Source organism: Peromyscus eremicus, chromosome 5 (genome assembly GCF_949786415.1).
Source record: "Peromyscus eremicus chromosome 5, PerEre_H2_v1, whole genome shotgun sequence".
In the NCBI taxonomy this organism is placed as follows: domain Eukaryota; kingdom Metazoa; phylum Chordata; class Mammalia; order Rodentia; family Cricetidae; genus Peromyscus; species Peromyscus eremicus.
This window is the reverse complement of record NC_081420.1, coordinates 101543375-101568704: the sequence shown is the minus strand read 5'-3', so window position 1 is coordinate 101568704 and position 25330 is coordinate 101543375. Positions and strand designations below refer to the sequence as shown.

Here is a 25330-nt window from a genome sequence, read left to right as displayed (position 1 = left end):
TCATTAGCCACTATGTTAGGAACCAAGCTTTCAAGCATAGGGACCATCATGGGCAGTCAGTGTCCAAACAATAGCATTGACAGGAGTTACTTGGTTTATGTTTTAGCTCCTTATTTTGGATGGTATATGTAATTTGTGAACGATTCATTAAATTCAAATGTACACCACCTGCAGCAGATGGGAGACATCAGTGGGGTAGATTGAACGGGTAGACCTGTATGCCTTCTGAATTATTTCATTTTGCTAATCTTCTTTCTTCTTAGGACCCTAGCTCTGGATCCCAGCCGAAAGTGCTCACATTTCCCAGCTCTCACCAAGGTCACAGAAGACAGAAACGAGACTGGGTCATCCCTCCCATCAGCTGCCCAGAAAATGAGAAAGGCCCATTTCCTAAAAAGCTGGTTCAGGTAGGGAAGGGCTAAGAGAAGAGAAAATGGAAGGACCCGATGGCAAGACCTTTCCTTGCCAATTCTGTTTCTTTTCTGTTTTGTGTTCAGATCAAATCCAACAGGGACAAAGAAACCATGGTTTACTACAGCATCACTGGCCAAGGAGCAGACAGACCCCCTGTTGGTGTGTTTACGATTGAGAGAGAATCAGGCTGGCTGAAAGTGACCGAGCCTCTGGATAGAGAACATATTGCCAACTACACTGTGAGTATTTCTTAGATACTTGTTGACCACTGGGTGACAGTCGTTAAGTTTGGGGAGCAACCCAAGTCTTATTCTCAGGTCGGATGCTCTGGACCTATTAGTAGCTTAACTTATCCCTTAACATGTTGATAAAGTTTGGACTCACATCAGGTGGCTCCCAACCACCTGGAACTCCAACTCCAGGTGCTCTGACACCCTCTTGTGACCTCACTGGATAACTGCATGAAAGTGCATGTGAACACATAGACAGACAGACAGACAGACAGACAGGCAGAGACAGAGAGATGAAAAGATGTCAACTAATTCTTGGGGCTGGAGAATTTCTTACCTAGAGGAAATGTATTCTGATGACATTAATAGGGAGCAAAATCCACTTCTGGGACTTGGTTACAGTGTGAGCTTAGGGAAGAAGAAGGTAATCTGTAGATGCCAAATGTAGAAACATTTCAGGGAAACATTAGAGTGGAAGAGCCAGAGGGAAATTATCCCAATTGAAGTGAGTCTCTGTGTGATAAATGGGCATTCTGCCTGGTGGGTGTGTTCTCTAGCCTTGAGACTTGATTCCTCATGAGTTCATTAAGCAGCAGCACATGGTGTGGAAAATTCTCACGTGGCAGTCTCACAGCGGAAGGAGCAGAGGCTAAATGCAGAAACTGTAGCCACACTCCCTCGCCCAGCTCTTCTTCTTCTGGTCAGGGGCTAAGTAACCCTCACTTGGCTCTTGCAGCTCTTTTCCCATGCTGTGTCATCAAATGGGCAAGCAGTGGAGGACCCCATGGAGATTGTGATCACAGTGACCGATCAGAACGACAACAAGCCAGAGTTCATCAAGGAGGTCTTTGAGGGAACTGTCATGGAGGGCGCTCTTCCAGGTAAACCAGTCCCAAGGAACTGAGTACCCAGAAAGACACCAGGTCTTTGGGATTAGAACTTGGGGTCAGGTCACTAATGTTCAGACATGTTCTTTGAAAGCCACTGTGAGAGACGAGGTGGAGTGTGGGGGAGCATATATAACATTCTACCTGTAGAAACATGTGTAAGTAGAAAAAAAACCTTCCTAGGGCTTGGTGGTGCATACATGTGACTCCAGTTCCAGGGGATGTGATGGCCTCTTCTGGCCTTTGAGAGCATCTGCATGTACACACACACACACACACACACACACAAGTAATAATAATAATAATAATAATAATAATAATAATAATAATATCTTTAGAAAATAAGGTAAGAACTAGCAGGAGGAACAGAGAAGGACTTGGTAGGCATATTCTAGTTAATTTATTCCCAGCACTCCCTTCCTTTCTTTCTCACACCTAAATTATAGGCTTTGAAAAGTTGAGTTCCCTGAACATGGCTGGTCTGGTGTAGTGCTCCCTCCACTGGCAATTTGATGAGAATTTTAGAAATAAAAACTGCGACCAAGTGTGGTGATCTCCTAGGACGGGATCATTCTGAGCAGTCAGGAGCAGATCTCAGTGGAGCACCTATAGCCCATTTAAATGTCTTCTCCTTTGACGCTCCCAGGAACCTCCGTGATGCAGGTGTCAGCTACCGATGCAGATGATGATGTGAATACCTACAATGCTGCCATCGCCTACACCATCATCAGCCAAGATCCTGAGCTGCCTCACCCAGACATGTTCACTGTCAATAGGGACACAGGGGTCATCAGTGTGGTCACCTCCGGGCTGGACCGAGAGGTCAGTCCTGGCTCGGGAGGGTGGCAGTGGGAGTTGAAGGCAAACGTATACTAAATCTCATGGACAGTGCAACCCTCTGCTGAGCCTGCAGCCAGTTAGTGTGAGTGGCTCAGCTTTGCATCTAAATACCTGCCCAGCAGCTCTGTGACTGGAGGCAGGCAGCCTGGGCAGTGAAGCAGATAGTCTAGTTTTCTATATGCAGTGGGCTGCACCGGGCTTGGGGCGGCTGTTGGAGCGGGTTCTGATTTCACATGTTTGCTCTCTGCAGAGTTATCCTGTATACACCCTGGTGGTTCAAGCTGCTGACCTTCAGGGCGAAGGCCTAAGCACAACAGCAAAAGCCGTGATCACCATCGTCGACATTAACGACAACGCTCCCATCTTCAACCCCAGCACGGTAATTCTGCAGCCTCAGTCCTGTGAGAGGCAACTCATTGTTCATGAGCTAAGTTTTGCCTCTATGCATGGGTGAATCCCCAGGTTAGTGAATGTGAACTTCAAACATAGAAGCCAACATACTTGGAGTAGCTACCGTCTTTGAAATCTTCCAAACTCATCTCCTAATTCTGCATCTTTTTAGTCTTCCTGGGTCTCACTTATCCATCCCATTTTCTAAGTTCCTATTCCACCCTGTGTCACACACTAGAGACATGTCAACACACAGAACAGACAGGTTTTCTAGTCTTGTGGAACTTACAGATGATTTATATGAGTTATTATTTTGGGGGATGAATGATTTGAGCCAGATCTTATTGTGTGACCCAGCCTGGCCTCCAATTTAACAATGTGCCTCCTAAATGCTGGGTTATAGCTGTAAGCTGCCACGCCCAGCTTCATAAGAATTATTAAAAGCCAAGAATATCAAATGCATTCAAGGAGAAGGTTTTAAGAGCTAGATATAGAAACTTCATACACACACACACACACACACACACACACACACACACACACACACGCACGTACATTTTCAATTAAATTAAAATTTTTGGGACATGGCCCAGGTTGGCAGGCAGGTATGTAGTGCTATGCTCAGCTTTTTAGTTTTGAGGGAAGATCATATTTTACTGAGTTAGTTAGAAGTTGATTTAATGGTTGGTTAACAGAGGCCTGAATAGTGTAGTTTCAGAAAGCAGGGTTGACCTTTCCTCTCTTATGGCACAAAAGGTCCAGGAATAATTGCTCTTTCATCATTTATCTTTTTTTGTGTTTTGTTTTGTTTTTGTCATCTTGTCACTAATGACTCGGTTTTCCCTTTTGCTCTGTAGTACGTGGGTCAAGTGTCTGAGAATGAGGCCAATGCTGTTATCACCACCCTCAAAGTAACTGACGACGATGCCCCCCATACCCCAGCGTGGGAGGCCGTGTACACCATAATCAATGATCCTGAACAACAGTTTGTTGTCATCACAGACCCCACAACCAATGATGGCATTCTGAAAACAGCCAAGGTTTGTATGGTGCTTGGTGACTGATGTGCTGGCATCCGGGCCTCTCTTGTCCTGTAATGTCTTCTCATGAGTGTGTCAGCACCGGCAGGGGAAGGGTAGAGTCTGAGGATGGTCCTGACCTTCTGAGGCTTGTAGAAACTCTCTTGGCCGTTTTGCTGGCTTGTTAGAAGTGAAGTAAGTATGGCTCTTTAGAAGACTGTGCTAAAGCCTGAAGCTAGGCAGTGATTCTCAACCTGTGGGTCGAGACCTTCTGAGGGCTGAATGACCCTTTCACAGGGGCGGCCTAAGACCATCAGAAGACATAGATCAACAGTAGCAAAATTACAGTTATGAAGTAGCAATGAAATAATTTTATGGTTGGGGTCACCACCCATGGGGAGTTGTATTAAAGGGTCGCAGCCTTAGGAAGGTTGAGGACCACTGGGTAAGAGCACCTGTACTGTAGCCAATTTAGGTTTGGTACCCAGCACTTATAACTGCCTGTGAATCTTTGGAAAATGTCCAAAAGAATGTCTAAAGTAAACGTGGGTGTGACTTACTGATGAATTTAGAAAAGTTAATAGATGCCTAGAGCGCTTACAGCTTTAATGCCCTCTTCAGAAAGTGAGCAACGACGTTTGAGAACTACTGTCAATCAAAAGTGGTAGTTGAAGTGAAACTCTTTTTGGTTTTTGGAGACAGGGCTTTTCACTGTATAACCCTGCCTGTTCTAGAACTTGCTCTGTAGACCAGGCTGGCCTCGAACTCACAGATCCGCCTGCCTTTGCTGGGATTAAAAGCATATACCACCGCTACCCAGCGCCCCCCCCCCCATTTTTTTTATAAACATTTTTTTCAAAAGCTTATTTATTTGTTCTATGGCAATGGTGGTTGAACACAGAGCCTTGAACACACTGGGCAGGTGCTTTATCACTGAGCCATACACCCAACCCCTGGTGTTTTAGTTTTAACTTCTTTTCCCCCCTTCTGGTTCTCTAGGGCTTGGATTTTGAGGCCAAGCAGCAGTACATTCTACATGTGACAGTGGCCAATGTGGCCCCCTTTGAGGGGACTCTTGTCCCTTCCACAGCCACAGTTACTGTGGACGTGCTAGATCTGAATGAAGCTCCCATCTTTGTGCCTGCCGAGAAGAGAGTGGAGGTGCCCGAAGACTTTGGTGTGGGTCAGGAAATCACATCCTATACTGCCCGGGAGCCAGACATATTCATGGAACAGAAGATTACGTAAGTAGGACCAATGGCTAGTATTGAGTGAGTATTGGTATAGATTTACACTTTTGTTTTGTTTTTCAAGACAGGGTTTCACCGTGTTATCCTGGCTGTCCTGGAACTCACTCTGTAGACCAGGATAGCCTTGAACTCAGAGATCTCCCTACCTCTGATTCTGAGTGCTGGGATTAAAGGCATGTGCCACCACTGCCCAGCTATTTTGTTGTTTACACATATAACTTAATAAGTATAAATGTAGTCATTTGTCATGTAATAATACATTCTGAGAAATGTGTCCCTGACGAGTTTGACCATTGTGGGAACATTGTATAGTTTTTGAAACAAATTAAGATGGCTGCAATTTCACTGAAGAATCACAGCCAAGGGGTGCACAGCCAAGGGGTGTCAGTCCTTTCCTTCCGCCGGGAAGGAAGGTCAAATTGGCAGGCTTGGTGGCAAGTACCCTTACCCATTTAACACACCACCCTCAGCCCCCACCAAAGGACCGTAGTTCAGTTCTCAGCACCCACACCGGGGCTGACAACCGTCTGTATGTAACTATAGTTCCTGGGGATCTGCTGTCTCTTTTGACCATGTGATACCCGTTCACACACTAGCGCACACTCACATATACACAAAGTGTGTGTGTGTGTGTGTAACTGTGTAACAAGTGAGAGAACCCGTGACCCCGGTTCCATTCTGTTGGCTGCCCCCACTCTAAGCAGAGCTTGTGCCCTCAGGTATCGGATTTGGAGGGACACTGCCAACTGGCTGGAGATTAACCCAGAGACGGGCGCCATTTCCACTCGGGCCGAGATGGACAGAGAAAACTCGGAGCACGTGAAGAACAGCACGTATACGGCCCTCATCATCGCCACAGATGACGGTATGGACACCGTGTGGCCCGATCCGATCACTGGGCTCCATCACTCTCCAGCCTGCTTGCCTCCTTTGCCTCTGCCTTTCTTTTGGAGTCCTGATTTCTTTCCTTTACTTTTATCCATAAAAGAATACTTGGTAACAAAATTCCAAAGTTTAGGTCAAGTTGGGTTTCCTTTTCTCTTGTCCCTCTGCACTCAAAACTTCCCTCCTTCCTGCTGGAACCTGGGTTTGTATCCCAGGTTCATGACTGTGAACATATTATTACTTAATTTTTGTTGTTTTTTTGAGACAGGGTCTCCTTGTGCAGCTCTTGGAAACTCACTCTTTAGGCCAGGCTGGCCTCGAACTCAGAGATTCACCTGCCTCTGCCTCCTGAGTGCTGGGGTAAAAGATGTGTGCCACCACTGCTTTACTTTACCATAGCCACCAATATTACTTAATTTTTATAACCTTAATTTATTTTTAGACATGGTTTTACTGTATAACCCTGACTAGTTTTGAATTCACTGTGAACTCACATATAGCCCAGAAGGCCTCAAATTTGAGGTGATCCTCCCTTGCCTCATCCTGTGAAGTTCTACGATTCCAAGCAAGCACCAGGTGGTGGTGGTGCACACCTTTAATCCTTCACTCAGGAGGCAGAGTTAGGCAAATCTTTTGAGTTCCAGGCCAGCCTGGTCTACAGAGTGAGTTCCAGGACAGTCAGAGCTGTAACACAGAGAAACTCTGTCTCAAAAACAAAACAAAGAAACAAAAACAAGATTCTAAGCAAGTACTATGACACTTAGCTTTTTAAAAAGATCTGCTGGAGTCAGGCTTCTATAGGAGGCTGAGGCAGGGGGATTGTAATTCCAAAGGCTACATAGTAAGACCTTGTCTCGAAAACAAACAACAGCAAAAACAGTAAACCCCCAAACTTAAATGGATTAATAATGTTATATCAGGAAGAAGAGAGCTGCCTTTGATAGGAGGAATAACCCAGTTGTTGTACACAAAATACGATGAGCTTGTGGTGGACAAGTGGTGTGACAGAGGCTGTGTGGGTAGTGTGGAACCTGCTGAGGGGTCGCAGACACGCTAAGACAAAATTTGCCCTGCTGGAAGGTGGTAATATCCCCGAGCTCTGACGGCTTTTCTGTTTTCTCTTAGGTTCACCAATTGCCACCGGCACGGGGACTCTTCTATTGGTCCTATCGGACGTCAATGACAATGCTCCCATCCCAGAACCTCGAAACATGCAGTTCTGCCAGAGGAACCCACAGCCCCATGTCATCAACATCATCGATCCAGACCTTCCCCCTAATACATCCCCCTTCACCGCTGAACTAACCCACGGGGCCAGTGTCAACTGGACCATCGAGTACAACGACCCAGGTGTGAAGTCCAGCTCCATTTCCAGAGCATCTCTGCCTGCCTGGCTTCTGCCTTCCCACTTCAGGATTTTCCTTCTAGCTCCAGATGCACCCGCCTCTCCCTTCCCCTTGATATCTATGCCAGGTCCTTCTGCAATCCCTGTATTCTCCTTTTTCTCTGAGATGCTGCACAGTACTTCGAACCCCAAACCCTTCCTTCACCCAGCACTGCGTGCCTTTGGTTCCCTGCACGAGCTTTTTGTTCTTTCCCTCCCCTGCTCTCATCATTTCTTTGTTTTGCTCTCCCCAGCCCAAGAATCTCTCATTTTGAAGCCAAAAAAGGCCTTAGAATTGGGAGACTACAAAATCAATCTCAAGCTCATGGATAACCAGAACAAAGACCAGGTGACCACGCTGGACATCGTTGTGTGTGACTGTGAAGGGACTGTCAACAACTGCATGAGGTCGGGTTACGTGGAAGCAGGATTGCAAGTTCCTGCCATCCTAGGGATTCTCGGAGGGATCCTGGCTTTGCTGAGTAAGTGCAGCCGGCAGGTACCTCAGCCTGCGATCTCTAACACTGGGAAGGGTCATTTCCTAGGAAGAGCTTTTGTTAGGGTACAGATTAAACTGGTCATGAGGTGAAATGGGACCCAGGATCCTTCTGTTTTTTTTGTGCATCCCAAGATTGAGTGCATGCAAGTCACCTGTGCCCCTCAGTAAAGCGAGAATTCAGACCCAGGGTGCCTGGTGAGGATCCTCAGAGGCTGCATTTTGAATCAGTTTCCGAGTGTGCCGAGGTTGCAGGACCACATGTGTGGCAACAAGGCCTTGGCACACTCACTGTTCTCATTAGCACAGTCAAGGCTGGCAGCTACCCCCCTACCCCCATTCCATCTTGGAGGGCAGATGAGAGAGGACGTTGAGGCCACCTAACTTCAGGTTGTAGACGTCACTACCACTCACATCCCATTGGCTCAAGTGCAGCCATACCAAGTTGCTGGACAACCTCGAAGCTCCTGCTCTTAACTGGGTGACTATGAGCCCAGTGAATGCTTGGGAGACAGTGGAGATGGTGGGTAGGATGAGCAATGAGTATCCATGGCTGAGAAGATGGAGAATGGAGATACTGGAAGGAAGCTGGCATTTCTGTCCATAGTCCTTGATCCAATTTTACCTGTAGAGTGTCCTGGGCTTGGTGCTGATGCCCCGAGGGTTTTTATGATCAATGCTTTTTGTTCTTGTTGTTTTTCCTGAAGATATACTTGACCTCTTCCCTCCTACCCCCGGGAGATAATAGTTTATTAGACTTAGCTAAAGTTGGGAAGATTCTCTCCTATTAGTCATTTAAAGCAGAAGTTCTGCTAGGAGACAGATGTCCAACTTGTTTCTTGTTTGTGTGTGTTGTGTTTTGAGAAGGGGTCTCATCTGTAGTCCAGGCTGGCCTAGAACTTACTGTGTAGCCCAGGCTGGACTTGAGGAAGTCCTCCTTCAAGGATCTACCCATCTGCCACTTTCCTGGAGTTGCAAGGCTGTAGTGCCCGTGACAGTTGTTTCCTCTGGTCTTCTTTTTTTTTTTTTTTTTTTTTTTTTTTTTAAGATTTATTTATTGTACATACAGTGTTCTGTCTGCGTGAGTCCTTGCAGGCCAGAAGAGGGCACCAGATCTCATTACAGATGGTTGTGAGCCACCATGTGGTTGCTGGGAATTGAACTCAGGACCTCTGGAAGAGCAGTCAGTGCCCTTAACCTCTGAGCCATCTCTCCAGCCCCCTCCTCTGGTCTTCTTGCCTGTGGCTCATCACTCTTTCCCTCCCTTCCTCCTCTGTCTCCAGTTCTGATCCTGCTGCTCTTACTGTTTTTACGGAGGAGAACAGTGGTCAAAGAGCCCCTGCTGCCCCCAGACGACGACACCCGGGACAATGTGTATTACTATGATGAAGAAGGAGGTGGAGAAGAGGACCAGGTGGGTTTTAAAGATGCAAAAAACTTTTAAGTGTGATTGGAGGTGCCAGACATTGCTGTTTCAGTGAATCATTCCCATAGTACTGCTCTGGAGCACAGAACCCTATGATCTCAGTGGTACACAAAAAGTCAGGTGTCTTCCCAGACACCCTTGTGTTCTCTGGAGCATTGGTTGATTACACTGAAGCTCACAACATCTGTGAATCTGAGGACTCAGCTAATCTAGGTGGAGTTTTGCTGAAAGGCCCTAAGCTGCACCCTGTGTCCAGGTCTCCTGCACGGGAACCTAATCTGGGGTCCAGTAGGCCAGCATCACGTGCTGTCTTGATACCTGAAGCCCCTTCCATGACAGAGCCCATTGTTAACAGGCATCAGCTGTGGTGGGGAGGACTGAGTAAAATCTGCCAAGTAATAGCTCGATAGTCATGTTCTGTGAAATGAACAAGACACAACAGTTTGCATTCCTAGAATCCCCACGTGCTCTCTTTTCTTTCACTGTGAGTTAGGAGACCCTTAATTTGGAAAGTGCCATTTCATATGCTCTGGGGCACGTGTTGGTAAATCCACACAGGGTGGGGGTAGTTTGGGCTTTGTCCTGTGACACAGTCTGATTCCATGAAGTAAACAAGCCCCGCCTATGCGCCTGCTTCCTTTTCACTGGTTGGCATATTTCTGCCCTTCTCTCTAGGACTTCGATTTGAGCCAGTTGCACAGGGGCCTGGATGCCCGACCTGAAGTGACTCGAAATGATGTGGCTCCCACCCTCCTGAGTGTGCCCCAGTATCGTCCCCGCCCAGCCAATCCGGATGAAATTGGCAACTTCATCGATGAAGTAAGTAGCCAAAGCTGTGCGCCAAGGCACAGTGCATCTCTTAACTCAGGATCCCAGGAGAAAAGCATTCCAACGAGGAGAACCTTTGAATTCTTGCCTTTCGGTGTCTGCTTATCCAGATCCTTGAGACAAAACCAAGATCTACTTGCAAAGCTTTAGTAGACCTAGAAGGAGTTACCAAGTAGATTTAGTTTGGCTTTATGAATGGCTTCCCTGCATTCATTACAGCTGTTTGGGACACTGTCTTGGGGAGCCTGGGGCAATAGCTCAACAGGTCGGTAAAGCATCTTCTGAGCAAGCCTGAGGACCAGAATTTGGATCCAAGGTACCAACATAAATGCTAAGTGAGCATGGTGGCCTCCTTTTACTCTGGCATCCAGATTAGATATCCCAAACCAGCAAGCTGTAGGTTCAGTTGAGAAACCTTGTCTCAGGGAATACGGTGAAGAGCAGTTGAAGATGACTCCTGATGATGTCTTGATGAAGACCTTGGGCCTTAACATGCACATGTGCGCACACATGTAAACACAAATACATGACATGTATACCATGCACAAAATGTGCCCCGGCCAGCAGGGCTTCAACGGGTACTCGACCACCCTAAGGACGGAATGTAGGGACAGGAGACACAAAGGAAATACACCAAGTCAAGATTCTGATCAAGGTGCAACTTTATTTTTCTCCAAGAGGGTTTATATAGTTTCTGCAGGGTGGGGGGAGCAAGAAGCTGTCATCTGCATAAGGTGGGGCAAGCTAACAGGATGGTTGTATAGGATGTTTACAGGGTGAAAGGGTCAAGGGCTCTGACTCAATGCCCTGTTACTAGGCAACCTGACTGTAAGATGATCTAGTTCCCTGTCTTATGGGGGGGGGGGGTGTCTGTATTTTTCCACTAATTAGAGATTCTGTCCTTGTCCCTGACAAAAATGTATCCCAGTTTACCTAAGGCCCATGAAAACAGCATCCATCATGTAACTTGCCCATATATTATGTACGTGTCAGAAATATGTTCCACTCTAATCAAAAAGCTTAAGCAGACAATAGGAGATGCACTTTATGCATGTGGAAGGCTGAGCTCAGCAGTCTAGTCTGCTGTATATATAACACACAACGCTTATACCTTCCTGCTCCATTATCTTGGTGCCTTAGTTACTTTTCTGTTGCTGTGCTGAGACACCATGACCAAGGCAACTTAGAGAAGAAAGAGTCTAATGCGGGGCTCCAGAGGGTTGGACTCCATAATTAATCATGGCAGGGAGCGTGGCAGCAGGCATGCATGCATGGCTGGAGCAGTAGTTGAGGGCTCACATTTTGATCCACAAGCAGAAGGCAGAGACAAAGACAGAAAGAGAGAGACGAAAGAGCTAATGGAAAATGGCTGGTTTTTTAAAACCCCAAAGCCTGTTCTCAGTGACACACCTCCTCTGACAAGGCCACACCTCCTAACCCTTCCAAATAGTTCTAACCGGGGACCAAGTATTCAAAGCCTATGTAACTCTGGCTGGCTTTGTACTCCCTATGTAGACCAGCCTGGCCTTGAACTACGTAGCAGAGCATCTTAGTGCTTCTATTGCTGTAAAGAGACACTTTTTTTTTCTTTCCCTGAGACAAGGTTTCTCTGTGTAGCCCTGGCTGACCTGGAACTCACTTTGTAGATCAGGCTGGCCTCGCACTCGTAGAGATCCACCTGCTCTGCCTCCTGAGTGCTGAGATTAAAGGCATGAATCACCACTCCCAGTCCAAGGCAACTCTTAAAAGGGAAAACATTTAATTAGGGCTAGCTTATAGTTCAGAGGTTTAGTACATTATTTTCATGGTGGGTGGCATGCAGGCAGACATGGTGCTGGAGAAGGAGCTGAGAATTCTACATGTGATCTGTAAAAGGTAGCAAAAGGAGTCTATGTCCCACATTGGGCATAGCTTGAGCATAAGAGACCTTAAAGCCCGCCCTCTACAGTGACACACTTCCTCCAACAAGGCCACACCTACTCTAACAAAGCTACGCCTGCTAATAGTGCTGATCCCTGTGGGCCTATGGGGGCCATTTTCATCCAAACTACATCACAGAGGATGACTTTAAATTACTGATTCTTCAACTTCACCTTTCAGAGTTAACATTTAACAATGATAGTTTGGCATCCATCTTCAATTCGGGTTGAACTGCTATCTATGTAAATAGTCTGACCACTCTCATTGGTTTTAGCATCTGTCCATCCTGATTGGAGGTATGGGATCCTTCCTCTGATTTCTGGGGACCCCATCCTGGCAGGCAGCTGCCCGTCTCTCCCTGCTGACACATAACTAATCAACCTGAGTTAGCAGAAAAGCATCCTGTGGCTTGTCCATCTGTGTTGATGTGTATGCCTGCCCCTTGAGGGGGTTCTACTCCCTGTTGCCTTTTCATGTTTTGGGCATTGCTTACCTCAGATGCACAGTAATAAATATGATGCTCTTCCCTTCAGAATCTGAAGGCAGCCGACAGCGACCCCACAGCGCCCCCTTACGACTCTCTGTTGGTGTTTGACTATGAGGGGAGTGGTTCCGAAGCCGCTAGCCTGAGCTCACTTAACTCCTCCGAGTCGGATCAGGACCAGGACTACGACTATCTGAACGAGTGGGGCAACCGTTTCAAGAAGTTGGCTGACATGTATGGTGGCGGCGAGGATGACTAAGCGCAGAGAGGAGCCCCTGGGGGGAGCCGTGGGAGATGTGGGATGACCTGAGAGACTGATCCGAGATGCAGTTAGTGTAGTGGTCACAGGCTACCAATGCACTGTATGTTAGGAAGATTTTCACTTGTTCTTGAAATCGGTTTTTCATTTTTATAGTGCTGGGATTTGATTGAACTCCATCACTGAGTTACAGGCCCACCCTCCTTTTTTTTTTTTTAAACTCCCCCCCCCCCCCCCCGCCCCGCCCCGCGAGTGCACCCCTTCCATGGATGGGGATGAATCTGTGACTTTACAGCGTGAGACAAGTACTCCTGTCACTGAGCGATAGCCCCAGCTCAACTTTCTTATTTCAAAATGATAGTTCGAGCCTCAGAAGGGTCAGCCAGCACTGACAGGTTTCCTTTAAGAGGCAGGGGAGGGAGTCTGCCCCATTTCTGTCTCATTGTGTATAGAAAATGGTTTGTTTTTGTTTTTGAACTAGGGATCTAGGTTAGTGTCCTGCCCCAGAGTTACAACCCCGAGCCCTTCACCCCACACTAAAAATTTTAAATTGCATACTTCCCCACAAGTACCACATCTGTGTTCTGTATTCTAATACCCACTTATGCTCCTGAATTCTGTGGCCCTGCCCACGTGCAGACATGACTGGGTCCTTTTATGGTGACAGCCAGGTAACTTGGTATGGGTGTGACTGAACTTGGTATTGTGTTTCAAAGACCTTCATGGTGTTCCTTCCTCACCTCCGGAGTACTTACTTGAAATGGGCATTCTTTGTTCGGGGTCCCTGTTTCTTAGGGGAAAGCCCTAGTAGGACATGTCGCTTTGGTTCTCTACGGCGAGCTTTGACCGGAACACATAGGAGAGTTTTCGGGTACCACTTGGTTCTTATGTTTCCTTCACACCAACATAAAAGAGTGATGGACTCTGAGAGTCAGACCAGTGCCCAGAGTGCTGCAGCCCAAGACGGAGGAGAGCGAATGGGAGAGCCTGGCCTGGGGGCAAGTGTGTCACTGAGCCTCGCCAGCTAGCACACTGGTGGTGAGCGTGCACAGGTGGCTTGGCCTCTTTCTCAGGAAACTTCTGGAAGAATAGAGGGCTCTCACCATGTGTTTCCTGACTGGAATCCTTGTCCATGCATTCCCAAAGCCCAGGAGACATGCCCTTCCAATGCCTGCTTTTGATGGTAGCTACAGAAAATGCTGACTGATTGGACCAAGCTTGCCCAATTCTAAGTATGCATAGAAAACTGAGATTATTAGAAATTGTGCATTTTCTCATAGAAGCAGAAAGAAAACACTGTTCTAATGGGAGAAAGTGGGTGAGGGCCTTGATTTGACTCTTTTCTTTAAGTCAAAATGCAAATCTCAGCTTTGTGATAACCACTGGTGAGAATTTCATTGAAAGTGCTTTACTCTCAGCTATTTTTGGAAGAAAACAATGACTTCAATCAACTGTGAGAACTGTTGATTTCTCTGTAGTTTAAATGTCTGATGTAGTCAGTGTAGAGTGTCACTTGTATGTAGTTTGAGTGTATATGTGTGTGGGTGCTGATAATTTTGTATTTTGTGGGGAGTGGAAAGGTAAACAATTGAAACTGTTCTAAGATACATTTTTATAAATTTTATTAAAGAGTTTTGTTAAACTGTTGTGACGCTCGATTGATTTGACTCTACTAGAATTCCAAGTGAGACAAAAACACAAAGGAGGTGAGCTCAGAATCCCAGCACTGGGGAGGCTGAGGCAGGTGGACTTCTGTGAGTTCGAGGCCAGCCTGGTCTACGGAGTAAACTACACACAGAGAAACCCTGTCTCAAAAAACCAAAAAAAAAAAGCATGGAGACAGGAGCTTCCAGCTGAAATAACTTCTCCATGCTTTCAGTCTTTCTGCTTGGGGAGGAAATGCATTCACAGGGTCACAACTCAGAGGCCCCATCCATATGACATGTGGGGAGACCAAAAAGTTCCATGGTCAATGGGACAGAAGCGGACTGTTTCAGTGCTGCCAGTGAACGTTGTCCAATAGTGGAGGCTGCGGTTCTGCATGGCGGAAGACTGTGGCCTCCTCCCCGAGAGACATTTATCATTTCCCTCCCGCTAGCTCTCCTCCCATTCCATGACTTGAACCTAGGGCCTTGCACACGCTGGACAAGGGCTCAACCATTCAATTGTGCCCCTTTAGTTACTTTAAAGAGAGAGAGAGAGAGAGAGAGAGAGAGAGAGAGAGAGAGAGAGAGAGAGAGAGAGAGAGAGAGAGAGAGAGTATGAATGCTGGTGCCCATGGAGACCAGAGGTTTCAGATCCTCTACATACAGTGATTGTGTGCCAGCCTCTGTGTGTGCTGGGAACCAAAATTGACTCCCGTAACAGCAGTATCCATTTTTTCTTTTAAATGTATTTTTTTGTTTGTTTGGTTGGTTCGGTTTTGGTTTTTCGAGACAGTTTTGTTGTGTAGCTTTGGAGCCTGTCCTGGAACTTACTCTGTAGACCAGACTGGCCTCCAATTCACAGAGATCCGCCCACCTCTGCCTCCCAAGTGCTGGGATTAAGGGCCTGTGCCACCACTGCCCAGTGTTAAATGTATGCTTATTGTGGTACTGGAAATTGAATCTGCAATTACAGGCCTGTGTCACTAGATCCAGCTGACATTTCCCGTTAATTTCTGAGATAGCTGGGAGGTGCTACTGTCATCCCATTAAGGCTGTTGGGTGTCCTCCAATGCACAGGACAACCCTCACAAGAACTGACCAGCCCAAATGTCATTATATTCCTGTTGAAAAACCTGGTGATAGAAGTATTTTTTTTCTCTTTTTTTTCTTTTGATAACTTTATATATGAGCAATTTTCCTTTATGTGGGTGTATGCAGAGATATCCATGAAGGCCAGAAGAGGTTTTGAGATCCCCTGGAACTGGAGTTATAGGCATTTCAAGGAACAACTGTATTGCAGCATGTATCAAAACCTTATTCCTTTATCAGGAAGAACAATATCCCACTAGACACAGACACATATGCCACATTTTGCCCCTCTTGGGTTGGACCATTGAAATGACGTGTATGGACATCTGTTACTCTTTAGGACTACACTGTGAAGCACGATTGCTAGGCCGTCTGTCTGGGACCCTGATGGGTCTCTTACGTGCAATAATGGTAATGTAATTTTGTCGGAAAACCTTCATTCCTGGGTCCAAATGCTGAAAGGTGAAGTGTTAGGATATCTGGAGATAACAAGGAAATGGTTCAGAGATGACAGAGAGAGGTATCAAGAGAGCAAGTGCAGCAAATAAATGACTGGATCCAAGGGAAAAGCAGTGTGAACTGCCCTTGGATTTTGTTTTTGTTTTTAAGACAGGGTCTCACTACAGTCCAGACTGGCCTGAAACTGCCATGTAGCATAGCTCACACTCTGAATTTGCCATCCTGTTTCAGCTCCCTGAGTACTGGGTTACATCCCTGCATAGGCCTAGATTGACTCTATTCTTTTTTTTTTTTTTTTTAAGTTGGGAAAAGGAGCCCAGGAAGAAATCTTATAAAGCTGGTGTCTTAGTGTCATTCTGTTACTGTGATCAAATACTGACCAAAAGCAACTTGGAGAGGAAAGGGTTTATTTGGCTCATACTTCTGGGTCACAGTCTACCACTGAGGGATGTCAAGGCAGGGACTTGAAGCAGAATCTGTAGAGGAGCCATGCTTACTGGCTAATGATCAGCTAGCTGTTTTTTGGCGTTGGGGGGGGCGCGGGGATGGGCAGGAAGGGTCTTAACTGTATATTCCTGGATAACCTGGAACTTTGTAGATGTGGATGGCCCCAAATTCACAGAAGTCTGTTTGCCTCTGCCTTCCAAGTACTGGAATTAAAAGTAGACTGCCATACTTTGTAGCAGGAATCTTAAAGAGTCTTATTAATAAAATCAAACCTGAGGCCAGTTATTGGGGTGAACACTGGAAGATCAGAGAGTCAGAACAAGCCACAGCTACCTCACCTTGCCGGATCCTCAGCTGGTCTTGCTTCCTCAGACTGGAGGCCTCTGAGTCATCATCCAGAATGGGTCTCAGCTGAATTGCTGCTCAAAAGCCTGAATGCTTAACCAGGCCAAATGCTTCTAGTTTCTGGTCCTCACGCCTTATATATCTTTCTGCCTTCTACCATCACTCCCTGGGATTAAAGGCTCGCTTTCTGGGATTAAAGGCGTGAGTCACCATGCTTGGCTGTATCCTTGAACACCTGGATTTCTGCCTAGTTCTGCCTTCCAAGTGCTGGGATTAAAGGCGTGTGCTACCACTGCCTATCCTCTATGTTTAATATTGTGGCTGTTCTGTCTCTGACCCCAGATAAGTTTATTAGAGTTCACAATATTTTGGGGAACACAATACCACCACAGTAGTTAGCCTCAGCTGGCTTTCTTATCCAGTCCAGGCTCACCAGCCTAGGGATGGTGCTGCCCACAGTGGGTTAGGCCCTCTCCCATCAATCATCGGTCATGACAGTTCCTTCTAGTCGTGCAAAGGCCAATCTGACCTGGGTGATCTCTCGTTTGAGACTCTATGCTGTGTCAGGTGGACAGCCAAAGCTAATTAGGAAATCTGGTCAAATGATATTTGAATGGTTTCAAAACCATTGGGAAGGGGGAATGGAGATAGGCTTTTCTACAGTGGGCTGTGAAGATTGGCTGATGGCATGTAAAAGGATGAACCTGAGCCTTCCCTTCACTTACATATTGATGGTTGTTCAGTGGATCTGAGACTAAACAGAATGACTAAACCTATAGAACTCTTAGAAGACAGCGGGAAAGTTTTGTGATGTTGGATTAATTCTCTGAACATGACACCAGAGGCATAAACAATGGAAGAGAAAAAGGATAAAAGAAAAAGTAGAGTGCCTAGCATGTGTGAGCAGGGAGACGATTGCAGAAGATAAAAAAATGCAAAGATTCTAGCTATCACAAATGGCTTTCAAAGGTAGTTTCCACAAGAACCTTATGTGCTAGCATCTTTCCTGGGAATGCTGTTGATACCTTGACAGCCATTGATACCTTGAAAGCTGTTAGTTTTATTAGTTCTGGGTTGAGCAAACAGGGACAAGCAACCTTTGTGTACTTTGATGGCTTGTGTAGCTGCTGCCCCTCAAGTCTTAATAACGGGCTCCTTGTTGGGTGACTTAATCAATGGGGCATATTTTACATAAATACCTCTGAGGATCTGTCTGAAACATCCACAGATGTGTCTTTGCACAGGCTTGGTCCTCTCCTAGATATTGTTCTTGTGAGGATAGGCTGTAATGGATGCTTAATAGCATATTACTGAGGGGCTCTCAGGTGTAGTTTTATGTTTTGTTTCTTTTTTCGATCACTTTATTTTATATGTATGGATGTCTTACTTAATTTCTTTTCTAGATTGTTTTCTTTTATGTGTATGTGTAACTTACATGCCTGGTGCCTGTGGAGGACAGAAGAGGGCATCAGATCCTCTAAAACTGTGGGTGCTGGGAATCAAACCTGAGTCCTCTATAAAAGCAACAAGTGCTCCTAACCTTTGAGCCAGTTCTCTAGTCCTGTTAATTGGTTTTTGAGACAGGGTCTCACTACATCACCCTCCTCCTTTTTTCTGAGACAGAGTGATTGTTGTTCCTAAGTTTACTGAGTAGACTAGACTGGCTCCCCAACCAGCAGCCCCAGGGAACCCGTGTGTGCATCCAGTGTGTGGACCCAGTGTGTGCATCCAGTGTGTGGACCCAGTGTGTGGATCCAGTGTGTGGACCCAGTGTGTGGATCCAGTGTGTGGACCCAGTGTGTGGACCCAGTGTGTGGACCCAGTGTGTGGATCCAGTGTGTGGACCCAGTGTGTGGACCCAGTGTGTGGATCCAGTGTGTGGACCCAGTGTGTGGATCCAGTGTGTGGATCCAGTGTGTGGACCCAGGGTGTGGACCCAGTGTGTGGATCCAGTGTGTGGACCCAGTGTGTGGACCCAGTGTGTGGATCCAGTGTGTGGATCCAGTGTGTGGACCCAGTGTATGGATCCAGTGTGCACACTCGGCTTTTTTTAAATGTGAGTTTTAGGCATTAGACTCAGATTCTCTTGATTACAAGGCAAGCCCTTACTGACTTAACTTTCTCCTCCATCCCCCCTTTTCTTAAATTAAAAAATTACATTTATTTGTGGGTATGATTTATTCAGTGTGTATAGGAGGGGATGGTTGTGCATGTGGAAGTCAGGACATTGTTGGCATCAGGGGGTCAGTTTTTTCAGTTCCAGGGATAAAACTCAAGTTGTCAGATGTGGTGACAACCACCTTTACTGGGTAAGCTGTCTTGCTATTCCCCTTCTTTTTTTTTTGAGACAAGTAGCTCTGACTGGCCTTGAACTCTCTATGGAAGAACAGGCTGGCCTCAAATTCCTGGGCAATTCTTCTGTCTCAGCCTGCTTACTGAGTGCAACACCCTGTCTGGCCTTGCTAAATATTTAACACCTTCAATCACTTTTAGTAATTTTTCCCTGGATGAACTTGTGCCTATGCTGAGGGGAAATTGTCTAGAAGCAAGCCCAGAAGGGAATGTAGACAATGAAAGAACATGGTAACTTCCAAGAGTCCTGTATTTCCCCACTTAAAGCTGTCCACAGGATCTGGAGGCAGAGACGGTGAAAGAGTCAGTTACCATTCAGTGAGCATTTCCCCTGTGGCAAATATTGCCAGTGACTGACAGCAGTTCTTCTAAACTTCTCAGCAGCACAGTGAATGCGTTTTCTCTTTCGAGGCTGGAAACGGGGTGGGTTTGGGTTGGAACCTCGAGGGCTGAGACAGGCCGTGAGGGGGCCTAACTGGCTCCGATGAACAAGTTAAACTTTTTCTTCTTTCCCCATGACTGTGACTACATGTGGAGTTTTTCTGCTCCCCAAGACTTCTAGCTCTGATTTGGAAGGGCAGGAGTCAGCCATGCTCCATCCCAGTGCACCTCAGGGACAGTCAAGGAGCATTTTACACAGTAGGTCTTGAGAGGGAAGTGACAATGACAATCGACCATGATTGGCTTTTCGTGTCTTTTTTCCTTTTCCTCTTCTTCCTGCTTCAGCCTCCTGAGTGCAGAGATGGGTGTTTACTGGGGAGGAGCAGATATACTAAAGATTGTTTTCCCAGCATTGTTCTGGGACAGGAAGAGGACCAGTAAGAGAGAGGAAGATGGACAAGGGAAAGCAATGAGCTGGGTTGGCAGTATACAAGCAAAAGACAATGTGTGTGTGTGTGTGTGTGTGTGTGTGTGTGTGTGTGTGTGTGTGTGTGTGTTATCGATGTCATAATGAGTTTTCTTATGCTAACTAAAAATAATCAAGAAAAAGCATTGTCCTGAGATCCTTGAATGTCCCACCAGGAACTATGGAGGTGAAAAACCTATGCTGATTATCTGAATTCAAACTTAAGTTCTCATTTCCATATAAACATGATTTGGGGGGTTATGGTTTTAGTATAACATGAATTTTCTGGTAATGTAACAGCCATATAAACAGAACAAAGAGGAACTTTACTAAGGACGTTTCAAAACCTTACCACTGGGGATGCTAATGCAGTTTATTGGCAGACAGCAGGAGCTAGAGGCTCTGGCCTTAATCTCCATCACCCAATAAAAAACCATATAAACCAATGGTGATGTTTGTAGCTATCACATTCACAGAGGATCTATGTTTCTGTATATTTACTTTTAGAATTTTTTTTTTTTTTCGAGACAGGGTTTTTCTGTGTAGTTTTGTTGCCTGTTCTGGATCTCGCTCTGTAGACCAGGCTGGCCTCGAACTCACAGAGATCCACCTGCCTCTGCCTCCTGAGTGCTGGGATTAAAGGCATATGCCACCACCGCCCGGCTACTTTTAGAATTTTTAAAGAATTATTTTATTTTATAGTTATGAGTGTTTTGTCTGCATGTATGTCTGTGCACCACATGTATGGCTGGTCCTCTTGGAGGCCTGAAGAGGTTATTGGACCCCTTAGAACTGGAGTTATAGATGGTTGTGAGGCATCGTGTAGGTGATAGGAGTTGAACCTGGGTCCTCTACAAAAACAAGTACTCTAAATCACTGATCCATCTCTCCAGCCCCGTGTATATTTATTTTAAAAAGTCACATAAGGAAATTGATAATCCTCAGTTTAATATTTTTTGTTATTGTTGCTTTCTGAGATGGGGTTCTGAACCCTGATCCTCTGACCTCAGCCTCTTTGAATGCTGGTATCACTGGTTGTGCTATTCCTCCTGGTTCTGTGCACAACTGTGAACAGTTTTTTTTTTATTGTGTTTCAATACTTGAGCATTTTCTTACAGAAATGCATATTATTTTACAAGAAACTATTTCTGTTTTATCTTTTTTTTTTTTTTTTTTTAAGTACTGAGGCTGGAACTCATGGTCCTGTGCATATCAGCTAAGTCCACTATCACTGGGCAACATTTTCAGACCTTTTTTATTATTTTTGAGACAGAGTCTCACTAACATGTGTAGGCTGGCTTTGAACTTTTGATTCTCCTGCTATAGCCTCTGTAGTAGCTGAGATTAGAGGCATGTGCAAGACAAACAGTGTCCTTTCATTGTTTTTGTTTTTGAGACAGGGTCTCTGGCTGACCTAGTACTTGCCATGTAGACCAGGCTGGCTTCTGCTTCCAAGTACTAGGCTTAAAGATGTGTGCCACCATGCTTGTCCTTTATTTTGTCTTTTCTATAGAAGTTAATTATATATATATTTTTTGTTTGTTTGTTTGTTTGTTTGTTTTTCGAGACAGTGTTTCTCTGTGTATCTGTGTAGCTTTGCGCCTCTCCTGGAACTCACTTGGTAGCCCAGGCTGGCCTCGAACTCACAGAGATCCGCCTGCCTCTGCCTCCCGAGTGCTGGTATTAAAGGCGTGCGCCACCACCGCCCGGCTAATTATATTTTCTTTTTTTTTTTTTTTTTTTTTTTTTTAAGATTTATTTATTTATTATGTATACAGTGTTCTGTCTGCATATATCCCTGCAGGCCAGAAGAGGGTGCCAGATCTCATTACAGATGGTTGTGAGCCACCATGTGGTTGCTGGGAATTGAACTCAGGACCTTTGGAAGAACAAACAGTGCTCTTAACCTCTGAGCCACCTCTCCAGCCCCTAATTATATTTTCTTTAAAAAATATTTTAAATTATGCTTGTGTGTACATCTGTGTGCATCTAAGGTATTATTTTCCCCGTGGACCTGGGTTTACAGGCTGGTGTCCGACATAGGTTCTGGGAATTGAACTTTGGTCTTCTGAGAGAGCAACCCATGAAACCGGACTTTGTTCTTCATCATGCTCAGGGGAATAATGGAGGTCAGGGAAAAAAAAAAAGTTACGGAAAGGGGCGTTCCCGACAGAGCAGGCCCCGCCCCAGCCGCGGACACGCCTCCCGCCACACTCAACATGGCGGCCGCGCTGGTCCGCTAGGGCGTCTGAGCGCATGTCAGGAGGCGAGCTCCGCTCCAATCATGGCGGCCCCGCAGCCGGGGGCGGCTGCGCCGAGCGGGGTTCTGGAGCCATGTGGTCTGGAGCAGATTCTGGAAGCGCTGAAGCTGCTGCTGAGCCCGGGAGGTGAGAGGACGAATCTTGGCGCGAGGCTGGACCGGAGGCTCGCGGGCACGCGGGTCTCCTAGGCTTGCCCTGGCCGCCGCAACATGTTCCCCTCGCGCCCTCCGGCGATCTCCGTCGCACTCCTGGGGGCGTTTGGGCCTTGTCCAGTCTCGTTTAAAACTTCAGGAAACTAAAGCTCCCGCAGGGCCTGGGGTCCGCAGAGTGCTGACACGGGCCGAGCTCCGTTGGGCGCTTCCCTGTTCGGTGACTTAGGTCCTCTGTTAGATCCCGCGCCGCTCTGAAGCAGGGGCTGTGGAGACGCCTTCAGACAGCTGTAATGTGAGGACTCCGCCGCTGGAGGGCTCCGGGCCTGATGTGCACGCTTGAGATTTGTGCAAAATGCCGAGTGACCAGAGATGCGGAGCAGGGGCGTTTTGGCTGAATTTGAGGAAGATATTTAGGGGTTTTCCATTCTGGCATCAGGGATGTGCAGTGACCTTTGATCTTTTGTGTTGAGTTGACCCTTCCCAATTTAGGATCTGAAGGGACCTAGGGAATGGTGAAACCTTGCGCTGTCCTTTACTGTTGAGTACCAATGTGTGGTGATTTGACTGCCTCTGCCTCTCAAGTGCTGGGATTAGGCAGGCATCACCATTCAACTTTTGTTTGTTTGTTTTGTTTTTCTTTTTTAAAGACAGGGTATCACTCTCTAGTTAAGGCTGCCTTGGAACTTATGCCCCAAATCACGTGGTCATGTTAGTGGGCTGACCATGGACCTCGAACTCAGTTCTGCCCAATCTCCTTCTCAGACTAAGGCAAATTATTCAGAATAGAGCTTCTGATGCTATCTGGAAATGTAGGGAAGGGTGTGAGAAAGAAGGCCCTGCTAGCCGGGCGGTGGTGGCACACGCCTTTAATCCCAGCACTCGGGAGGCAGAGGCAGACGGATCTCTGTGAGTTCAAGGCCAGCCTGGGCTACCAAGGGAGTTCCAGGAAAGGCACAAAGCGACACAGAGAAACCCTGTCTCAAAAAACCAAAAAAAAAAAAAAAAAAAAAAAGGCCCTACTGATAAATACAATACGTATGGGGTGGGGGTGTCGGATTTTCAAGGTAAAGGCACATCTAAGGTGAATGCGCTCAGTCTCAGATATCGATCCGGAACTACAGCTGCAAACATTACACTTTACTAGTGGGAAAAGAAGTTAATAATAGATGCAAGCCCACTAAGTATCCGTCCCTACTGTGTTCCGTTTGTGTGTATCGTTTCAGCCCTCACAACAATCTCCTAACATAGGTATTGCTCGCATTCATTTTTGCAGAGGAAGGAACCAAGGCTCAGGTACACTGGAAATTGCCCAAAGTAAAAACGAGTAAGTGGCAGCATTCGGTTTCCTGTACTAAAAGCATGGTAAATATGCTATATTGCTCCAAATTAAGAGTCAATGGCAGCTGGGCAGTGGTGTCCCAGCACTCCTGAGGCAGAGGAAGGAGGATCTCTGTGGGTTCTAGGCTAGCCTGGTGTACAGAGTGAGTTGTAGGACAGCCAGGGCTACACAGAGAAATCCTGTCTTGAAAAAAACAACAAAACAAACATAGTCAATGCCAAAATATAGATTTTATTATTTACTATTTCTATGAATATGTGTGTGTACCTATTTCTATGAGTGTGTTTTTGTGCACCATACGTATACAGGAGCCCATAGATGCCCAAAGAGGGTGTCAGATTACCTGGAACAGGGGTTACAGGCAGTTGTGAGCTGTCTTGTGGGTGCTGGGACCTGAACCCCAGTCTTCTCAAGAGCAGTCTGTCTTAACCAATGAACTATCCCTCCAGCTCCCATATTAAAAGAAAAAAATGTTTATTTATTTTTAATTATGTGTATGTGTAAGTATGTCCATGTGAGTGCAGTAATCGAGAGAGACCAGAAGTGTTAGATCCCCCGGAGCTGGAGTTCACAGGTCGTGGGAGCCACCTGACATGGGTGCTGGGAACTGAACTTGGGTCCTCTGTTTAACTTGCTAATGGAGAGATCCTCGTTCAGCAACTGTAGCTGTCGGTTTGGTTTGGTTTCAATTTTCCCCCCTGTTTGAGATAGGGTCTCATGTACCCCAGACACGCCACAAAACTCAGGATGGTCTTGAACTGGTTCCTTTGGCTCTGCCACTGGAATGCTGGGATTACAGGTGCACATCATACCTGGTTTATGCAGTGCTGGGGAATCAAACCTAGGTCATCCTGCCCGCTGGGCAATCGCTCTACCAACTGAATTACGTCTACAGCACTGTTTGTTTTTTTCTCCTTTCAGGACAGGGTCTAGCACTGTAGCCCAGGCTGGACTCAAACTCAAGACAATTCTAGTGCTAAAGCCTTCCCGGGGCTTAGATTTCAGGCATGTGCTACCATTCCTGGCTCGAGAATAAGGTTAAATAAACAAAACTTAGAAGCAGTTATCAAAAAGACATACATCCCTGTGGAAGGCCCCCTCTTCCACAGGATGAGTTATATATATACACATGCTCATTTAACTCAGGAGAATCCAAACATTCCTGTTTGAAAAGGGAATAAACGGCCGGGCGGTGGTGGCGCACGCCTTTGATCCCAGCACTTGGGAGGCAGAGGCAGGCGGATCTCTGTGAGTTCGAGGCCAGCCTGGGCTACCAAGTGAGTTCCAGGAAAGACGCAAAGCTACACAGAGAGACCCTGTCTCAAAAAAAAAAAAAAAAAAAAAAAACCCAAAAAAAAGAAAAGAGAATAAACGTATGCCAAAATCTTTCATTTTTTAAAGATTATTTTATTTTATCTATGTGTGTGTCTCTGTGTGTAGATGCATGTGTTCAGTGCCTGTGGAGACCAGAAGAGGGCATTAGGGTCCCTTGGAAATGAGTCACCTGAGGTTGTGAACCCCTTTACATGAGGGCTGGGAGCCAAATTCTGGTTCTCTGAAAGAGCAATAAGTACTCTCAGCCGCTGAGCCTTATCTCCATCCCCCTAAGGTTACACTATGTTGTATATGTAGTTACTGTGTGTGTGTGAATCTGGATGCTGGTTTTTTTTTTTTCTCCTTT

The 25330-nt window shown here is 46.3% G+C and overlaps 2 protein-coding genes across 2 annotated transcripts in view; both read left to right on the top strand.

The window, feature by feature from the left end:
* The window catches only part of Cdh1 (cadherin 1), a 70414-nt gene extending 57662 nt beyond the window's left edge, over positions 1 to 12752 (top strand). The window contains exons 4-16 of the mRNA XM_059264067.1: positions 264 to 407; positions 498 to 653; positions 1381 to 1525; positions 2178 to 2353; positions 2622 to 2750; positions 3619 to 3801; positions 4780 to 5024; positions 5750 to 5895; positions 7041 to 7265; positions 7554 to 7781; positions 9079 to 9209; positions 9897 to 10040; positions 12503 to 12752. Coding sequence (XP_059120050.1) covers positions 264 to 407; positions 498 to 653; positions 1381 to 1525; positions 2178 to 2353; positions 2622 to 2750; positions 3619 to 3801; positions 4780 to 5024; positions 5750 to 5895; positions 7041 to 7265; positions 7554 to 7781; positions 9079 to 9209; positions 9897 to 10040; positions 12503 to 12712 — 2262 coding nt within the window. The 3' untranslated portion in view covers positions 12713 to 12752. The remainder of the gene's footprint in view (positions 1 to 263; positions 408 to 497; positions 654 to 1380; positions 1526 to 2177; positions 2354 to 2621; positions 2751 to 3618; positions 3802 to 4779; positions 5025 to 5749; positions 5896 to 7040; positions 7266 to 7553; positions 7782 to 9078; positions 9210 to 9896; positions 10041 to 12502) is intronic.
* A 9363-nt stretch (positions 12753 to 22115) lies between these two features.
* The window catches only part of Tango6 (transport and golgi organization 6 homolog), a 172947-nt gene continuing 169732 nt past the window's right edge, over positions 22116 to 25330 (top strand). The window contains exon 1 of the mRNA XM_059264066.1: positions 22116 to 22284. Coding sequence (XP_059120049.1) covers positions 22182 to 22284 — 103 coding nt within the window. The 5' untranslated portion in view covers positions 22116 to 22181. The remainder of the gene's footprint in view (positions 22285 to 25330) is intronic.